Consider the following 19,020-nt stretch of genomic DNA (forward strand, 5'->3'; position numbering starts at 1 on the left):
TATATAAGAATAAAATAGAATAGAATTATAAAATAATAGAAGAACTTAAATTGGTTAGATACCTGCCAGGAAAACGACCCCACCTCCGCGACGGATTTATTTTTATTTTTATTGTAATTTACATTTACCCCTATTTAGGTACCTACATTATACATACGTGTACATAGGTCGCATATCCTTAGGTAGTTAGGTATACCTATATATGGCTACAAGTGCAACAGAAAGAACTGAGAAATGTGAGCTAGGTAAAGGTACCTATTATTTATATTACTGACTATGTGTAAAAAAATGATTATCAAAAGACAAACATTTTAACATAAAATTATAGTATTTGATTAATGATTATTGAGCTAAACTATATAATTTTTATTTTCTTTGTCATATTTATTTAATTTGTACAATCTGTATAAAAAATATTTACAATAGGCCCAATGGAGGGATACATAATAGGTCACGGTTAGCTTGATTGAAGAAGCTATTCATTAATAGCACTTCATGGCGGGATAGTAGTGGTTAGTGGACGGTAGTCAGCTAGTCGACTAGGTAGTAGAACTATTTAACTGTTGGCGAGATTCATAAATATTGTAATTATTAAAAATACAGTACTAGCTGCACAGGCCAAAGCCCAATATTTAAACATTAAAATATTAATTATTGAAATTCAAATAGTGACATTTAAGTATTTAACAGTACCTAAATTAGGCCGTTAAGCAATTCATTAAAAAAATAAATGCATAAAAATATAAATTGCAAATATGCATGTTCTACATTACCCCAACAGTAGTTACACACTACAACAGTTCGTCTAATAAATAAATATCAGAATGTATTACAACCTACATATTTTAAAAAGCGGCCAAATGCCAGTCGGACTTGAACATGAAGCGCTCTGTAGCAGCAAGTAGCATAAATAATAAGTCATTTCGTTCGACCGGCACAAACTTTGGCCCTACCACCAGGTCCAGCAGAAGTATTATCTAATATTATAATAATATTAGCCGCTCGGATAAGAGCAGTCGGAAAGCCGCCCCCCCCCCCCCACGCAAATTATAATTATTATTTACTTATTTATTTATTTAAAAAAAACCACCAACTAGATTTCGTTCAAACCAATTTTCGGTGGAAGTTTGCATGGTAATGTACATCATATATTTTTTTTGTTTTATCATCCTCTTATTTTAGAAGTTATGGCGGAGGGGGGATTAGGGAAACACATTTTACCACTTTGGAAATGTATTTCGCGCAAACTATTCAGTTTACAAAAAAATGATATAGAAACCTCAATATCATTTTTTAAGACCTATCCATAGATACCCCACACATATGGGTTGGATGAAAAATTTTTTTTGAGTTTCAATTGTAAGTATGGGGAATCCCCAACATTTATTTTTTTTCTATTTTTGTGTGAAAATCTTAATAAGGTTCACAGAATACATCTACTTACCAAGTTTCAACAGTATAGTTCTTATAGTTTTGGAGAAAAGTGGCTGTGACACCCAAAGGGACTGACAGACGGACATGACGAATCTATAAGTGTTCCGTTTTTTGCTACGGAACCCTAAATAGTAAAATTGCACTTCTTAATCACTTTTCCTTAATTATTTGTACTTATAAGATTAATGAAAAAAAGGAAATAAAATAAAATAAAAATAAAATCTTAGTAAAACATTATATTCATAAATACTATTTGTAAATAGTAAAAAACAATTATGACGTTACTTTTTAAGTTGTTTTTTCTTCTTCAATCTTCTTTTGCTAACAGTTTTAGGTTTTTGCTAGTTAACAAGTGATAAATTAGTAATTTTAATTAGAATATGATATAATTATACTCTACTCCATTTACTTTACCCACTTTCTCACATACAGACTGAGCCTATAGAACGTTCGGACCCTCAGTCTGTGCTAGGCACTTTGTGATTGGCTGCCATTAGTCGGCAATCGCCGCTGTCATACAGATGATTGCGCGGAAATATAATAATTTTTGATATTTATTTTTGTACAAATGTTTCTGTAGTATATGCATAATACCAAAAATTTAAGAATAAAATACCAAATAGCATATAAAGTATAAACGCAGAAAAAAATATAGATACGCACACATAGTATTGAGAAAATGTTGTGTTAATACTTTAATTATATATACACTGTGGTTTAACGACATTCGACGCCAGCACTCGTAATCAGTAATTTTAAAAGAGAAGCTGCACTGTGGCGATAGATTTGCTTCGGTCGAGTGAGTAAACTTCAATGAAATAGAGTATAGAAGCAAGTTTAAAGTTATACTTACAGTTGATTCAGTTTTTATAGCTTTTAACGCATCTATATACATTTGTTCATATTGTTCCAAGTCAGAAATGTCGACTTTCATATTTTTCAAACTAGTCTTACCCGCAGAGTTTAAAACATTTTCAAATAGTTCTTTCTGTTAAAGAATTCAATTTTAAATAATAAAAATAAAATTACAATATTATTATGATAATGATATTACATGTTCTGGAGTGACAAATGTAATAGCTTTCCCTTTATGGCCAGCACGCGCTGTTCTACCAATTCTATGTATGTAGTTTTTTGGATATTTTGGTACGTTGTATAAAATGACACAAGATATCAGTTCAATATCAATGCCTCGAGCTAATGAATCTGTACAAATCAATCTATACAAATATACCAAAACAATAATTAATACAAAATTAATAATAATAATAATATAATATATTATATGAAAACTAACACATCAATTTTTCCATTTGAAAATTGTTTAATATAACCAGAATGAGCTTTTTGAGTTACATCAGAAGAAATTTCGTTAACTCTTAATGGCGAGTTATTTGTATCAAATTCACTGAGCTTGCATAAAAGTCTAGTTAAACGATGCACTTCTATTTTTGATTTGACAAAACAAATCACCCTTTTTAGGCCTTTACTTCTTATCAAATGATACAGTGTTAGAGGTTTATTTTCTTCTGGACACAACACCATGTATTCTTTAAGTTCTTTAGGTGTTGTGTATTTTCCTACAAAGTCGCCTCGTACAGGTTCATCAGTACCAGTTGTATCTAATATAATTTTAAATTAATTAAATGTTAAGCTTCATCAAAATGTTTAAGTTAAAATTACCTGTAGGCAATTGTGTATTTTTTCTTTTTATAATTGATGTGAATAATTTAGGTTCAAAGAGTTTAAGAAACTTTAATTTTTCAGGATCTTGAGTAAGTGTTGCTGAAAATAATAATCTCTGTGTTCTTTGTGGCGAATCGTTTAATGTGTTTAAAGTACATTTTGTAGGTCCATTATATGCTAAACAAAAATAAAGTTTTAGTCTGTTTGTAAATTTAATTACTATAGTAAAAAGTAAAACTTTATTTATGTAAACTACCTAAGCTATCATTAACTTTATGTAGCCATTCATTTTGCAAAATATTGGTAAAACTGTCAGCTTCATCCAAGACAAGAAATCTAAGATTTTTCAGAGAAAATCCTTCAGTATAATATAAATGATCAACCAACCGTCCTGGAGTGGTCACTATGATATCTACAAGGTCTATCCATCCAATGCTGCTATCTATAATTATAAAATTGGTATTATAATATTTAAATTTGTAAATTGTATGGCTTTCTGTTATTTGAAATTAGCATACCATATTGTACGATCCTTTCTTTTTCTTTTTCTAGAGTCATGTTTTTGGATTCCAAAAGAAGCACTCTCAAATCAAATGCATTTTTAATATAATATAAAAACACTTTGTATACTTGTGCAGCCAAGTCTTTCGTTGGCAATACAATGAGAGCACGGAGTTGATGTCTAGAGAATGTCTTTAACGTCTATAATAATAATATTAAAAAAATAAAAAACATAAATCTTCGACCATGCTGAAATAATATTGGTTTTGATGAGCACGCCCAACCTGTATTATAGGAAGAACGTAGGAGAGAGTTTTTCCACTGCCAGTTGGTGCTGAAATACATAAGTCTCTGAGCCATCTGTAGTCCCAATGTTTTTGTGTCTTAATTATCCATGGTACTAGTTGATTTTGAACTGCAATAAACGTGTATTGCGATCAAAATGTGACAAAGTATAATTAAAGTATAATTTGTGATTTAAATATGGTTTAAATTACCAGGGAAAAAATGTGTACATCCTTTATTTTTCAGTTTCTGAACTAAAGCTGGGTCCAACTCTGGAATGCCATCAATGGGCACTTCTAGGTGTTTTAAATCAACCGATACAACAGTAGGTTTTGCGAGCCAGTCTGGTAGAACTCGTTTTACCTATACATTTAACAAAAATAATTAGTAAGCAGATATAGGAATTTCGTCAAGATTATATAGGTAATAAACATAAATTATGAAACTGATACCTTTTTATTTTTCTTGAACCCATGCGTGTCTATTAACGTGAATTCCGATGATGGTGTCGTGGAATCCATAATGTAATATTATTTTACTTATTAATTATATAGACTTACGTACAAATATACAGTTAAATGTTCTTACAATAATACAATTTATATTCAGCACAATGTGCGTTTTGTTATTATATTATGATAGTTGACAGCACGCTGTTAACAGTATATATGTCAGTATCAGCGTTTGCTGAAATACTTCCGCAAAATAGTTGTCCCAAAGTCAATTTGTTCAAATAAATAATTGTTCCAACGATTAATTGTTCGACAATCTATTTATGCCACTGGCCAATACTTCTAATATTTTTTTGTTCTGAGCCACTGACACGGACTAAGATAGTAGTTATTACTATCTTAGACATTAATTAGTTAATAGGTCTATGCATGGAACAGTCAATGGTACATGACAAATTAAATTAAATTAATCATAATATAGTCGTGATATACGCACTAATAAAATATGAGTAGGTATTAAACATAAAATTTTTTTCTTATAATAATATAATATACCTATTTATTATTTATCACTATTCACTTCTAATATTACTATAGAAAATTATATTATCGTCAATAACGTTCCATTTTCATATTTCATACAACAACTTATTGGACATGACAAATAATATAATATAATAATATAATGTTTATAGAAAAAAAATAATTAAAATGGAAACTAAAAATGTCCCTAAGCAGCTCAAAATAAGTCAAAATATTTGGAAAATGTTATGGTGTTTAGAAAATGCTAATATAAACATTCAGTCAAAATTTTATGTACCTAGGCACGGTCATTTGTTTTAGAGTTGCACCAAAAACCAAAATGGATTTTCTCGAAAACAGATTTTGCGTAAAAATTCCCGTTTTTCCTTAATTTTTCTGTTGTTTTTCACATCGCTTTTGAAAACTACTGGGAAATTTTTACTTTTGACCCCCCCAAAAGTACCCACTAGATTCACTCTCCTATCAGAAAAAGATACTGTTGAAGAAAATCCAAGCACTTTTACTGGCCTAAAAGGTGATGACAGACACAAAAAAAATAAAAATTAATAAAAAAAAAAACACACATCATTGTCAATAATATTCATAATTTTTTTTTAACGCTTCGTTTGAACACTGATATAAGTATATAACCATCCTGATTTTTTTTTGTTAAAATTAATGTTACCTTCTGTTAAATGCTTTTCTTAATTAATTTACTTATGATCTTAACACCTAAAAGTTGTTAAGTATATATTCAAAGAATCCCAAGTTAATAATTGTATAATGCATAAAAAGGATTGTTTTGGTATATTCTTTAAGATCGTCATTATTCATTAATCATATTAGAATTTATAATTTAAAAATATGGAACAACGGATACATAATTATCTATAATTATTTCAAATTTACCATTCTAATGCCGGGTTACACAAAAAATTGATTAATTTAATGGATCAATAAAATTTTAAGGGACCATTAGCCATTAGCTATATAATATAGTCAATAGGTTATGATTAGCGAATGTTTAGCGATTGTTCATGGCTTCGTGTAACCCGGCATACATTTACCTATTAGGTAGGTACAGTCAAAATATCATAAAATATTAATCGAATATTGAATAGTAGGTATATATTGTATTATTATTTATTATATTTTAGAGGCCTAGAGCACTAAAGCATATTATATTAGGTATCTACTACTCACAATAATATAATATTTTACCAATGTGTTTTGCTTACCAATTTACAATATTATTAAAAACATGTTTTTACATTTAAATAAAACCATATTCTGATTATAACGTTAGAACAAGCCACTAGGTGCATCGAGTAAGTGACTTATGTAGTTATGTCTTATACACATACTACTCATACTAGGTACCTAGGTACCTACCTATTATTTAAAACGATTATAATTAGGTACTATTTACTAAACCATTATTTGTTATAACACGGATATCCACGGCTATAACTTGATACTATACAGTATACATGCAATAATAATTAATTTAACCAACATTTAGTTTATCTTCATGATTTTGTACAATATGGGTACCTATTGGGTATTCGTTATTACTTCTTACTGGAATCGAGTTGAAAACATTATAAGTTTTATTATAATTTGTACGGATAAAAACATTCGGTTAACAGCCACAATAGGTGCCTAGTTTAGATAGATAAGTAGGTAGGTAATGGCGAAATACTAATTTTGATTGGGCTAAACTTAACATAATATTATTTTCTATGTACTTACCTACCTATAAATATTGGCGTATAAAATTAACATTTATCAATAAATCTAAATATTGCGCGTAAGTTGTTCATAAGTTGAACCAATATTCGCGTGCAAAGTATCTATATGAGACCACATTTGAGACGGCGCTTAATGTAAGTAATTTAAGCCTTAAGGCAGGCCCAGCTCAAGGGGTAGGCGACATAGGCCCACGCCCAGGGCGGCAATTAAGCAGCACTTTAGTAAGAGGTCGGCATTTTCAAAATACTGATAATATTATATTGTTAGGGGCGGCAAAATTTGATTTTGCCTAGTTCACTATTTTTGCTTGGGCCCGTCCTGCCTTAAGGTAATTGTTTTCGTTGTTTTTTTGTAGGTAGGTACCACGGCTATCTATTATCCTACTATCTGCATACTAAACCAATAAATTATTATTATGTATTATTCTGTATTTATAGCAAGCCACGTAGTATTGTGCAGCACACGGTTCATATATAATCATGATGTTGAATCCGCCGAGATGGTGGGTAAAAGTAGATAGATACTTACTCGAATCAAAACTCATTCTGTATTTGAGTAGGTATTTCTATGAAACGGTGAGAGGTACTACACATAACCACAGACAAAATGTATAAATATTTTTGACTGATAAAACGTTTGAATTGTCAGACGAGGTCATATTTGCAACCATTGATCGATATTTCATATCAGCTGCCAAGTATAAACTTTTTATCGTTTTCTTGTTAAATTTATATTTATGTGAATGTGTGCTAGAAAACAAGCATAATAAAACACGATTTTATATTTAATTATTTAGTATAGCGCCTTTCTCGAAAATTTAAGGAATAGGTACGACAAATATATTATATTGGTATTCAACATTTAGAGTTCTAATATCTTGATGTTTCCACAAAATGTCGTTGTAAGGCATAATGTATTTAATTTTGAACTTAATACCTACCCATGTAAACTATTATATCTATCACTGAAATGAGATTGTCTGTTGTAGGCCATGTAAAATATCCTAAATCTAATGTGATGGATAAGACCATGCGAACAAAATAATTTATGTCGAAATTCGAACTATAAATGCTTATAAAAAAAAGTTGTATCTACACATTTTTAATATTTTTCAACTGCTATTGTAACAATATATCAGGAGCATTGTAATATATTTTCTCGCCAATTAACCCAACAAATAAAATTTTATTGACATTTATAGAAAAAAAAACTTAATAAATTGGACCCTGAAAATATCCGTAAACACGTTCAAAACATTTAATTTAGAGTTACAGCAAAAACCAAAATCGATTTTGTCGTAAAAATTCCCATTTTTCCTTAATTTTCATTTTGTTTTCCCCTGCGCTTTTGAAAACTATTGGGAATTTTAATTTTTGACCTTCCGAATGCACCAACATACTATATTCACTTTCCCATCGAACAAAATACTGTTGAGTGTTGACGACGTAGTTAGTTTTGATGTCTGACCGTTAGGTTCACCGTGAAAATTCCAAATGCCATCATGGCCTATCTAAAATTGTTATCAAAAAAAAATTTGTATCATGGCAATCTTATTAAATCATTGGCTAATCTAAAAATATCGAAACTGCCACTATTAATAGAGAGCCGTCAGCGGTCAGCAGCCAATAACTCGATGAAATTAGTATTACTGATATTATTATTATTGACAATAAGATGAAACGTTTTAGAGTTAATTAATGTTTAAAGGTATACCAACAGGCAACATTTCAAATTCCTAACAAATAAAACAGTTTTTTGTTCAACCTGAAAAGTTGGGAAAACTGAGATTGGCCATGATGGTTCTTATGTGACGATATATTTTAATACAAAATATGTATTTGTATATAAAAATTGATCGTTTAAACTTTAAGTTAAAACAGAATATAAAATTTGGAATATCTTCAGATGCAATATAAAATATAATAAGTGTTCTGAAATTCTATTAATTATTAAGACATAATTTGTGTTGACCCCGGGCCTTGTATTAAACAATTTCACAAATATAAATGAACTACCTTTAGTCTTTATTGATTCAACAAATAAAACACGTTTAGATTTCCAATTTACAGCTAGAATTTTAACTAGGTAACATAATTTAAAAATAATTGGCAATATTACACTAAATATTAATTATTACTATAGTAACTCATAACCCATAAAACACAAGTGGTCCTAATTCTCAGCAAATTTATTTAACATATTTTATTTTTACGGATAGTGTGTCTTGGTGGCTTGGATCTTAAGAACAGTAATTTAGGTGATATAAAATAATAACAAACACATGAAACTATAACATATATTTTTTTGAAATCCTCATCTGTAATAAAATTGAAATAAAACAAATTCAATAATTGTTTAACACGTAATATTTTACAATATATAATATATTATATATGAATAAACACATGTATATTGTTTATATTGTGTATATATAAATTTATTTTCTGTATTAAGTATAAGCTTATTATCAACACTATACATAATATTTTGTAAATTTGATTTGTATAGACATTGGACAATTATTTATGTTAAAAAAAAATATATTATTAAAATATCAGGCCTACCTGCCTACAATAAACGATCATTTTTATATTTATATATTATTATGCTTCATATTACTTGATAGTTATTGTTTTGTTTTACATAAATATCTTATTATAATGTACAACATAAATATAATAACATTTCAAGTGGTTAAAAACAATAATTCATCCCTGTTGACGGGTCTACCCTTAAAATGAGTTTACATTAAATATGATCAACATTTTTTGATATAAGAACAGAAAAAAAACTTATCGCTCAAGCAGATACATAAATTACTAATTAGTGTATTACATGAGTAAATTATATTGAGTAAAAATATATGTTTATAAATCAAACATAATACATTATTTTATGTATGCATATATTATATATCTAAACTTTTTATTTTGCTCCAGACAAAAATATGTTTTTCAATTAGTTAGACATTTTTATTTTTGGTAGGTTATTACTTATTACACTAGTTCAAACATTATATCATGTATGCTAAAAATGAATATATACTAATAAAATGTAGCCACTTTTTTTATGTACAAAACATGTTTTATTACATCTGCATGAAAAAAAAAATATAAGTTAAAAAAGGAATAATAAAATAATAATAGTAATAATCATAATAATAATAATAATAATAATAATAATAAACCAACAAGAGAATTAATAAAAAAATCCCTGAACTTATTCTTGAATGCAATCTCTCTTAATTTTTGTTTCTTGTTACGTAACATTTAAAAATGTATACTTTTATAGAAACAAAAATTAAAACTAATATATTGTGGTAAATAAATAAAAAAATAAATGACACATTTTATGTTTATTTTAAAAATAAATAACACAACCGAAGTAGATAAAAGTGTGTTCACTTCACATGACTTTCTTCATTCACATTTGAAAAATTGATGGTTGAACTACTTATAACATGTTAATCCTAACAAAGATAAACTCAACATTTAAATGACCCCTAATGAGATGAATAACCATTATAACTTTTTTTTTTTTTTTTTGAGTAATCCTGTGAAAAAAAAACAATATTTGGTAAAATTTAACAATAATACTTTTTAATCTGGTTTGTGTTCATTACAATCAATATCAAATATATTTATAGATATTAATTTATGTATTTTAGTTGATTAATGATAGAATACAATTGGATTTAGTAACACTACATCATGACCAGGGCTAAGACTGTAATGACTAAATCTTGTTTTTGTAAAAACTAGTTCATTCCATAAGTGATAAATAAATATCATAATTCTTATTTCTTTGTATCAAAATTAACAAAAACAAAACTTTTGATTAAATTGCTCTTTGGCGTATTTATAACAAATTACAAAGTACTAATGTTGAATGTTAAACAAACAAAACAAAATAAATACAATAATAAGCTGCCATTTTATAGCAATATTATTTTAAAACTTGATAAAGTACAGAACAAATGTTTAAAAATACTTCATAAATTAATTTTCTCATACATTTAATAATATATGCCAAGCAGTATAGTAGACATGTAGAATTTTTTTTTTTAACACAATTATTATATATATTAATGTATTTTGTGATGAGTATTATTTATTTTTAAATAAATGTCACTAGTTTGGCGTAAAGACGCAAATTACATAATATGAGGTTAACAGAAATTTCCTTAAAAATAACATTATTAAATCAAAATAATGAATTCACCTTAGTTGTTTAGACTCTGTGTATAGAAATAAAACGGCCATCACAATTGAAACGATTGGCTAGCATTTATTAACATCAGGAGGTGTAGCTAGATATTCATCGGCTCTCTTATGATCATTTAATGCCCTCAAAGTGTATGTGTCATGTGGTAATTCAGATTTACGCCTCAATAAAGGTTTTTCTTTTCGATTTTTACGGTTCTACAAAACAAAAAAAAATGTTTATCGTTAAGTACATGAAAATATTAACCTTAGAATTAATATTACATCTGTATCAATATGATACTTGGTATCCTCTTCTAAACTTTTCAAATCAATAGTCGGGTCTAAATCGTTAATTGGCGACCTTGCAAAGTCAGTATAAAATGACAAACTATTATCAATGGATACTGTAAAATTGGGATTCCTTTTAGCCAACTCTTCAACTCGATGCCATTTTTCATCTCGTTTCTTTAACTTATCCACTTCACTAAAAGGATAAACAATACCATTGAGGTGAAAATTTTTTTTTTAGATTAGTTATAAAAAATTATCATCAATTATTAAATTTATACATACGTCTTCCTATCTTCTTTAAATTGTTGTGTGCACGTATGAAATAGTACAGGATTAGTTTCAGTAAATATTTTCAATGCATTGTACATTAGACCATGTATATTTCTGGAATAAAATAATAAAAAATAACAGAAGAATTTAATTATTTTATGAGTATATATTAATATTACATAATATAATAATTATTGTGTACATTGTATAGGATTTCAATATTTCAATAAATTATATATTTTTGAAAATTCATCATTCACAAAATATGACCTTATGGTTCCTAGTACTTCCTACAACTGAGTTACACCTTGAATTAATTAATTAAAATACTTTTTCTAAATTAAGATTTTGAGATGAATGGTTGAATTAACACTTTTAGAGGCAGAAATCTTCTAAAAATTTAACACAAATTGTATTTTAACATCTAATTACGAGAATTGCAATGTTTAAAGATGAGGAAATATACAAACAAAGACTATGTAAAAAAAATATGAGCTTTTTAAGGTAAACTATTATTTTGAATGACTGCATTAAAGTAATATTTATTTAGTAGATGTAATTTTTAAAATTAATTACTTATTCCAATGAGTTTTAGAATTTTTGTATAACACTGGAAACATGATTGGCAAAATTTCATCAACATTCTCAGACATCAGTGACATTATGTACTCATTGTTCCAAAAGTAAAGTGCTCTCTCTGCAACCTAAAATATAAATAAACTTTATTGATATAATCCAAAATATGAAATCTATTATTTATAGCAAAATTAAATTGCAATTTACATGTGTTACCAATAAAATAAAGATATATTTGAAATTGTTTTTTTTTTTATATACCTTATATACAATAATATTATAATAAATATTTATTTAAGTTTTAAAGCTGTATTATTTCTATTAACTTAGTATTTTAGTTTGAATAATTTATAATTGCGTATAATATTATAATATTAAAAAATTGTTTGTATACCAACTACCAAGATGTTGCGGCGTATATTTAATTTTTTTTTTTTAAAACGCATTTTTACAATTTTATTGATTTGTGAGACACACATAAGCAGTTTGCTTAAATAGTGTTACAATTTAGGTGTTGATTTAAATTTTTTTATAAAAGCATCCTCAACAATAATTACATTTTTTTTATTTATTTTTTTATTGATCATGAAGTATGGCAACTATGACCATTAGCTGTTTTGTGTTTGTAGGTATCTGCCATGCCCGGGCGGCAGATGGCGATACGCTCCGGACACTGTGACTTGCCCGAAGAAAAATGCTGCCGGCGACCGGATTCAAACCGACGCCTTAATTTGCTCGGCCATTTTGTCCTCTCAATAATTATTTATATGCAAGTATAAATAGTAATTTATAGATAGAATTGTACAAACACACTATATTGTAATAATATTCTACTAAATATATCATAAATAAGTTGCATGAATTCACTTGTAGAAACAAAAATAACGTGTTTTATTAATGACATACTTGAAAATGTTGACTGGAGACACATCTAGCTAATTGATGTATTAATGGTTTAAGCACTTTTCGAAATTCCAATGGTTCAATTATGTCCAAAATTTCTTCTAATTCGTTAAGAAACATGACCTGTAATTAGGAAACCAAATTTGGTAATTATTTTAACTATCATGATATACTAGTAACTAGTATGATATACTATTACTTCTTTTGGGGAATGTGTTTTTAGGCCAAAACTTTAACAAACTTCTGATAACAGGTTCTGTAAGAGATGGATCTTTTTCAAGGAACTGTACAATACAATAAGCCAGTTGCGGATGATACACAGATAAAGATTTCACTTTGTGTAACGGCAGTAGAACTTTTAACAAGAATACCTTGTGCTCCTCTTTCAAAGGCAATGCAAAACCATTGACAATACTAATTAAAAAAAAATATTTTAAATACATAGCGTAAAAAATAGTTTTATAAAACTAAATATACCTTCCTAAGATTTCTAAAAGCTCTGCAATGCCATTATGATGTTCTGTTTCATATATAAAACTATGAAAAATTAAAATGTATAAGTAATTATAGTCACAAAAAAAATATAATCTATTTATTATTACCTATAAAATATGTTGTTTATCTGTTTTCTTATGTATGCTCGCAAACTTAAAAATTTACCATAAATCCGATGCAGTATAGTTTTCAAAAAGTCTCTCTCTCGTGGATCTTCTGAATCAAATAGCTCTAACAACTATACGTAAATAAAAAATATTTTAACAATTACAGCCTATTCAAAATAATTCAATGAATGTTTATTACCTGAAGAACAAATTTCTGATCAATATAGTTTTTGGCTAAATGGGGATTAAAGTTTTGCGACTCTAGAAACCTAAGAAAGAACTCATATACCAATTGTAAATGAGGCCAGGCTGCTTCTAATAGAGGTTCGTCCTCTTCTGGATCAAACTCTGCCCCATTGGGATTACTTGATGGAGGTAGACTACGAAATAAATTTACTCCAAACTAAAATTTAAAAATTATATTACTAATGCATTAATATTATACTTGTATACTTGTTATATATAGCTTTTAGTTCTTACCATTCTTACAGCTTCAGGATATATAGCTTCAGTAAGCACATTACTACTGTGATTTGATGACAAATAGTCTACCATTTCATGTAATGTTTCTCGCTTGATTTCTTTCCATTTAAGATCAGACTGTGGATCCGAAATAAAGTCAAATAACACACAGCACTGTTGCATTTTTTGAATAAGCAACTGTTCTCTTTCAGATGCATTGGCTTCTGTAATTCAAAAATGATTGTATTAGAGAATAATAAAATATAAAAATAATTGTTCCAAATTTCAACAAAATGTTCTAATGAATATTATAATTAGTAATACAGTTAAAATAAACCGAATATGTTGAAAAGTATGTATGTTATTCATCTGGTTTTCAATTAATTAGCCTGAAGTAATACTATTTTCATAAACAAATATTAAAATGTATTATATTTTACCTCTTAACTGCATTATTGACAGCTTTCAAACTAATACTTTTTTTTAACACATATCAATACAAATAATTAATTTCAAAACTAAATTATTTTAGAAATCTAAAATATAATTATAGTACATATTATCTTTATGAACTGAAACTATACTGAGAACATATTTTTTTACCAACGTTTATGTGGTCCAATTCCTTAAGATAATTAAATAGGTTTGAATATAAACAAATGTTGTGTTTCATTGCCAAATAACATAATAATAGTTCTACGGAGTACTCTCCATTAATTGTAGGTTAGTATATTAATGATAATACTTTAACTGGTTAAGTACATAAAACAAGTAAAACTTTTTTATGTACTCAATTTAAAATTAATTTTTTAAATAATTATTGTTTATGAAAAATAAGCATAACATAATTATTATAGTATGCTTAATAGTTAATTCCATCAAATACTAATGCTAGAACAAGACAATGTTCTATTTCCATATAACAGTGTTATACAAACAACGGTATAATAAGTAAAGTACTATTAATAAATAAAAACATATCTCGAAGATTTATTGTGTATAGGAATTAAAGAATAAAACACTGCAAATTTAAACAAGAAAATAGTCAAATGAAGTTGTTTTAAAATTGGATGATATAATTTTTAATTTTAGGTATTATGTCTTAACAGGGAACATATTCTGTGATGTGTTTACGGATGTAACCGCAATGATCAGACCATAGATATATAAAACAACTAGATAGCCGACTATATATTACATTGCCATAAGAATGTTGAAGTCGGGCCGCCATATGCCAACAGGGCAATATTTACATAATAACTCAATAGATAAGACACTGATATCTGATAATAAATCAATATATATCAATAATATCAATCATGCGATTTTGTAAACATTGCCCTGTTGGCATATGGCGGTTGACTTCAATATTATCCTGTAGTCGGCTATCTAGTTGTTTTAAATGTCTATGGATCAGACCTACAAATTTAAATTAGATTCAAAACTATAGAATTTAAATTTTTTTAGGAGGGAGCTAGTTTAATAAAAGATTTTTCAAGAAAATATTGACCAGATTTGAGAAATTGTTCTAGACACAATTATGGCAAGATATAACATCATTGTCATTAATCCATTTAAGAGGCTGTCAGCGCAATATTTGTTTTTTCTCTTTGGCTCACACGCAACATAGACAAAATGCATTTACGCAAAATCATTTTTTCTATGTGTTTAAGTAATCTAAGAATAAAGTCACACATGACAAAAAAGATAGAGAATAATACTTTTGAGGGAATGACATATCGATTTGTCTAAATATTGTCTCAAAACAATTTAAACATCATTTAAATTTGCATTTTTTTATTTATTTTGAAAGTCGAATACAAAGTCAAATAATAATAAAATATCAAATTGATATGTCATTCCCTCAAAAATATTATTCTCTATCTTTTTTGTAATAGGTGACTTTACTCTAAGATTACTTAAACGCATAGAAAAAATGATTTTGCATAAATGTGTTTTGCCTATGTTGCGCGTGGGCCAGAGAGAGAAAACGAATAGAGCGCTGACATCCTCTTAATAAATATTCAAAATCTTCTATCATCAATTATTTTTATGAGTTAAGAACTTCAAATTTAAAAACTTCCTATTAAGTTTATTTATTATACCAAAATCAGCACCGATCGATTTTTAGTGTGATTATCATTGCAATCCAATCTACAATAATAATGCATGAATATACATGTATGGCATAGTCACGAATACGGTATAACCTCCCATGCTTTTTTTGGGGTTTATCATCTCACCACAAAATGTTTAAAAACAAATTTTTCATATAGGTATAGACATTTAACACATAGATCTTCACCTCCATAATTTTTATAAAGATCAATGTGAAATACTTGTATGAAAACATTATAATGACAAACAACATTTTATTTATCAACAATAAAATATTTAGTTTTTTCACATATGAACCCTTCTTACAAAATTCTTTTCTGATAAGTGCCAAACACTAAATGAACCTTCTTATATTGTCATTAATCAATAAACAATATAGTGTCTTTATAATATAGTCATACCTATGTTGGTAACTATTTTTGTGTGTAAATCAAAGCTTTGTAATCTTCAGTGATGTTATTTTGGGTTTTCACTCCCTTTCCACTATGGGATTTTTTATTGTCACATAATGATTTTGTAATATAATATATTATATAGCCATATAGGCGTGTATATTAATATGTTCTCATATGAATTTTCTGTGTATCCCATTAGCAGGCACGGACTGGTAAAAAAAGACACGGGATGCTACACAATTTAAAGGGCAAATAACATATATTTTTAGGTCAAATTTAAAATATGTAGATTATTTATAAAATATTAAAGAATGAATACGTTAAAAACGTAAATAAGTACCAAGTTACAGCAAACTTTCAATCAAAATTGTACAATATTATATATTACTAATAATCGTAAGTTGGTAACAATCTGCTGTTCATTAGGTATTTAGGTGTCTAAAGTCTTTAAACATATAATAAATAATATTAGGCAAATATATTTTAGGGCAAGAGATATTGTAGCATTCCTGCATCCCACCTAGTCCGTGCTTGCCCATTTGTAGATTTATATAGTATATCCTTATTCTGTAAAGTAGTTATTAATTATCAATATTAATATAATATAATTTAACGCTTCAAAAAACTTGTCTTTTTACAATAACAACAATCTTTTAACATTTCTATTTTCAAAATTCAGACCATGCATATTTTAACTGAAATTAAAAAGGTAGTCGCTATAACTTACATAATATATTATATATTGTATACAGTATTTAGGGATTAACTTCACACACATTCATAGTTTTAACAAAATATTAATATTTTCATTCAATATTAAGATAAAATAATTACCTCAGTCTGATCAATAAAAATAAACAGATAATGATTTGATTCTATAAAAACAGCACCAAACTGGTACTTACTACTTGGTATATAATATTAAAAATTGAATATAATTAAGATTACATAAATTATTAATATACCAATGTACAAACAAATGAAAATCATTATAAAATATCTTATAATTGTTATAGAACTTTAAATTATCAATGTTTAATAGTTATAGTGAGCTAATCTCGTACATATGTAGTGAGAGGGAATGATGGGAATTGTTCCCCTCTTTGACCAGAGTTGGTATTACAATTTAAATATATACACACAACAGTGGCGTAGCCAGGGGGGCTCAGGGGGCCCCCCAACGAAATATTAAGAAAATTTAAAAATTATTTTAATGGTCTATGATAGTTGCTCAAAAAGTCTTAAATTGTATTGAAAATGTATTGAAAGTATACTACCTATACAGTGGCGTGCCCAGGAATTTTAAATGAGGGGGACACCATTTTTTTTTTTTTTTTTTAAATAAACAAAAGAAAGCGGATAAGTGGAAGTCGCTCTGCTGTACAGTAGGCTACAATTGGATGACTGTAAATTTAAATTTAATGATATATATCATGTGTGCAAAAAACGGTTCTGAGCAGAGACGGTTTGGCAGCCTAGGATACTGCAGTATATTATATTTATATTGTTGTTATTAATATATATAAGTACATTTTTAACTGCTAAATCACTTTAGAAGCTAATGGTTTTACAATGGTTTTTATTTATTTTTTATCCTGGATGCAAATTATCATATATCATTGAATTCAAGTTAAATACAATCCATTATACATTGACCCATTTGTAACCTACTATACAGCAGAGTGACATCCACTTACCCGCGTTTTAAATTTTAAGTTTGATAAATTTTGTCGAAATTAAAACTTTATATATTTATAGAAAAAATTGTGCACATGTATTTTTAATATTTTTCAACTGCTATAGTAAAAATATATTAGGGGCCGTGTATTATATTTTCATGCTTTTTGACCAAACAAATACAAATATATTATTATATATTACCTATATATAAAAAAAATCAGGGATGGAAAATGTTTTTGAAAACGTTTTTAAAAAACGTTATTAAACGGAAAAAAACAAAATACGAAAACAATTAATAAAACGAAAACGAAAAAAAAACAAAAAAACAAAAACAATTATTAAAACAAAACGAAAAACAACTCAAAAACGATAAAAAAAATCCCAAAAACCGAAAAAAATTTAATAACGAAATCAAAAACGAAAACGAAAATAAATTATAGTAATATACATTATTAAATTATTTATACCACGAAAAAAAAATTTTGTAAAATATTTCACTAATCTTTACTTTTAAATCTTTAACTTTAAAAACATTTTAATTTTGATTTAAAATTTAAATAAGCACTAAGAATAATTAATTTTAACTTTTAACTTTTAAGTGCATTTCTATATTGCGCGTTACTATTATAACTTAAAAGTTAAAAGTTATAATTTATAAGAATATAATATAAAAAAAAAAAAAATTATCAAAAACATTATTTGGAAACAATAGGAAAATAACGTTTTTAAAAACGTTAATCAAAAACGTTTTCCATCCCTGAAAAAAATACAATATAAGAAAATCGCTACATGAGAAATCGAGTGAATATCCAATGATGTTAAAATTTGAACTTCAAACGCTCATAAAAATTTAATTTGACTTTCCGGTAAACTTTTTTTTTTGTTG

General features: G+C 27.2%; 2 protein-coding genes across 2 annotated transcripts; both read right to left on the reverse strand.

Moving 5' to 3' along the window:
* Positions 1-1,305: 1,305 nt before the first annotated feature.
* Positions 1,306-4,548, reverse strand: LOC100165898 (probable ATP-dependent RNA helicase Dbp73D). The gene is made up of 11 exons (XM_001949688.5): positions 4,359-4,548; positions 4,119-4,269; positions 3,906-4,036; positions 3,639-3,822; positions 3,377-3,562; positions 3,118-3,297; positions 2,732-3,056; positions 2,489-2,654; positions 2,288-2,422; positions 1,720-1,775; positions 1,306-1,558 (listed from the first exon to the last, which is right to left on the reverse strand). Exons 1-11 carry the CDS (start codon positions 4,425-4,427, stop codon positions 1,549-1,551), a joined length of 1,593 nt encoding a protein of 530 aa, XP_001949723.3. The 5' UTR covers positions 4,428-4,548; the 3' UTR covers positions 1,306-1,548.
* A 6,304-nt stretch (positions 4,549-10,852) lies between these two features.
* On the reverse strand, positions 10,853-14,165 carry LOC100159395 (serine/threonine-protein phosphatase 2A 56 kDa regulatory subunit gamma isoform; the record flags this gene model as incomplete). Its single annotated transcript, XM_016801171.2, is given in 11 exon segments — positions 10,853-11,053; positions 11,120-11,321; positions 11,411-11,512; positions 11,975-12,102; positions 12,881-13,000; positions 13,077-13,097; positions 13,099-13,291; positions 13,355-13,414; positions 13,480-13,610; positions 13,679-13,882; positions 13,960-14,165. Coding segments are annotated over 11 exon segments (1,508 nt in total), but the record flags the coding sequence as incomplete, so codon positions are not given.
* Between the last annotated feature and the right edge of the window lie 4,855 nt (positions 14,166-19,020).

The sequence above is a fragment of the Acyrthosiphon pisum genome, chromosome A1 (genome assembly GCF_005508785.2).
Source record: "Acyrthosiphon pisum isolate AL4f chromosome A1, pea_aphid_22Mar2018_4r6ur, whole genome shotgun sequence".
Lineage (NCBI taxonomy): Eukaryota > Metazoa > Arthropoda > Insecta > Hemiptera > Aphididae > Acyrthosiphon > Acyrthosiphon pisum.

What these genes read in the sequence shown, in the direction of transcription:
- LOC100165898 (XM_001949688.5), bottom strand. Translation starts at nt 4,427, where the DNA reads ATGGATTCCACGACACCATCATCGGAATTCACGTTAATAGACACGCAT. An exon ending in ACGTTCTTCCTATAATACAG is followed by an intron (nt 3,823 to 3,905) that starts GTTGGGCGTGCT and finishes TTATTATTATAG; the next exon opens with ACGTTAAAGACATTCTCTAG. An exon ending in TAAAGTTAATGATAGCTTAG is followed by an intron (nt 3,298 to 3,376) that starts GTAGTTTACATA and finishes ATTTTTGTTTAG; the next exon opens with CATATAATGGACCTACAAAA.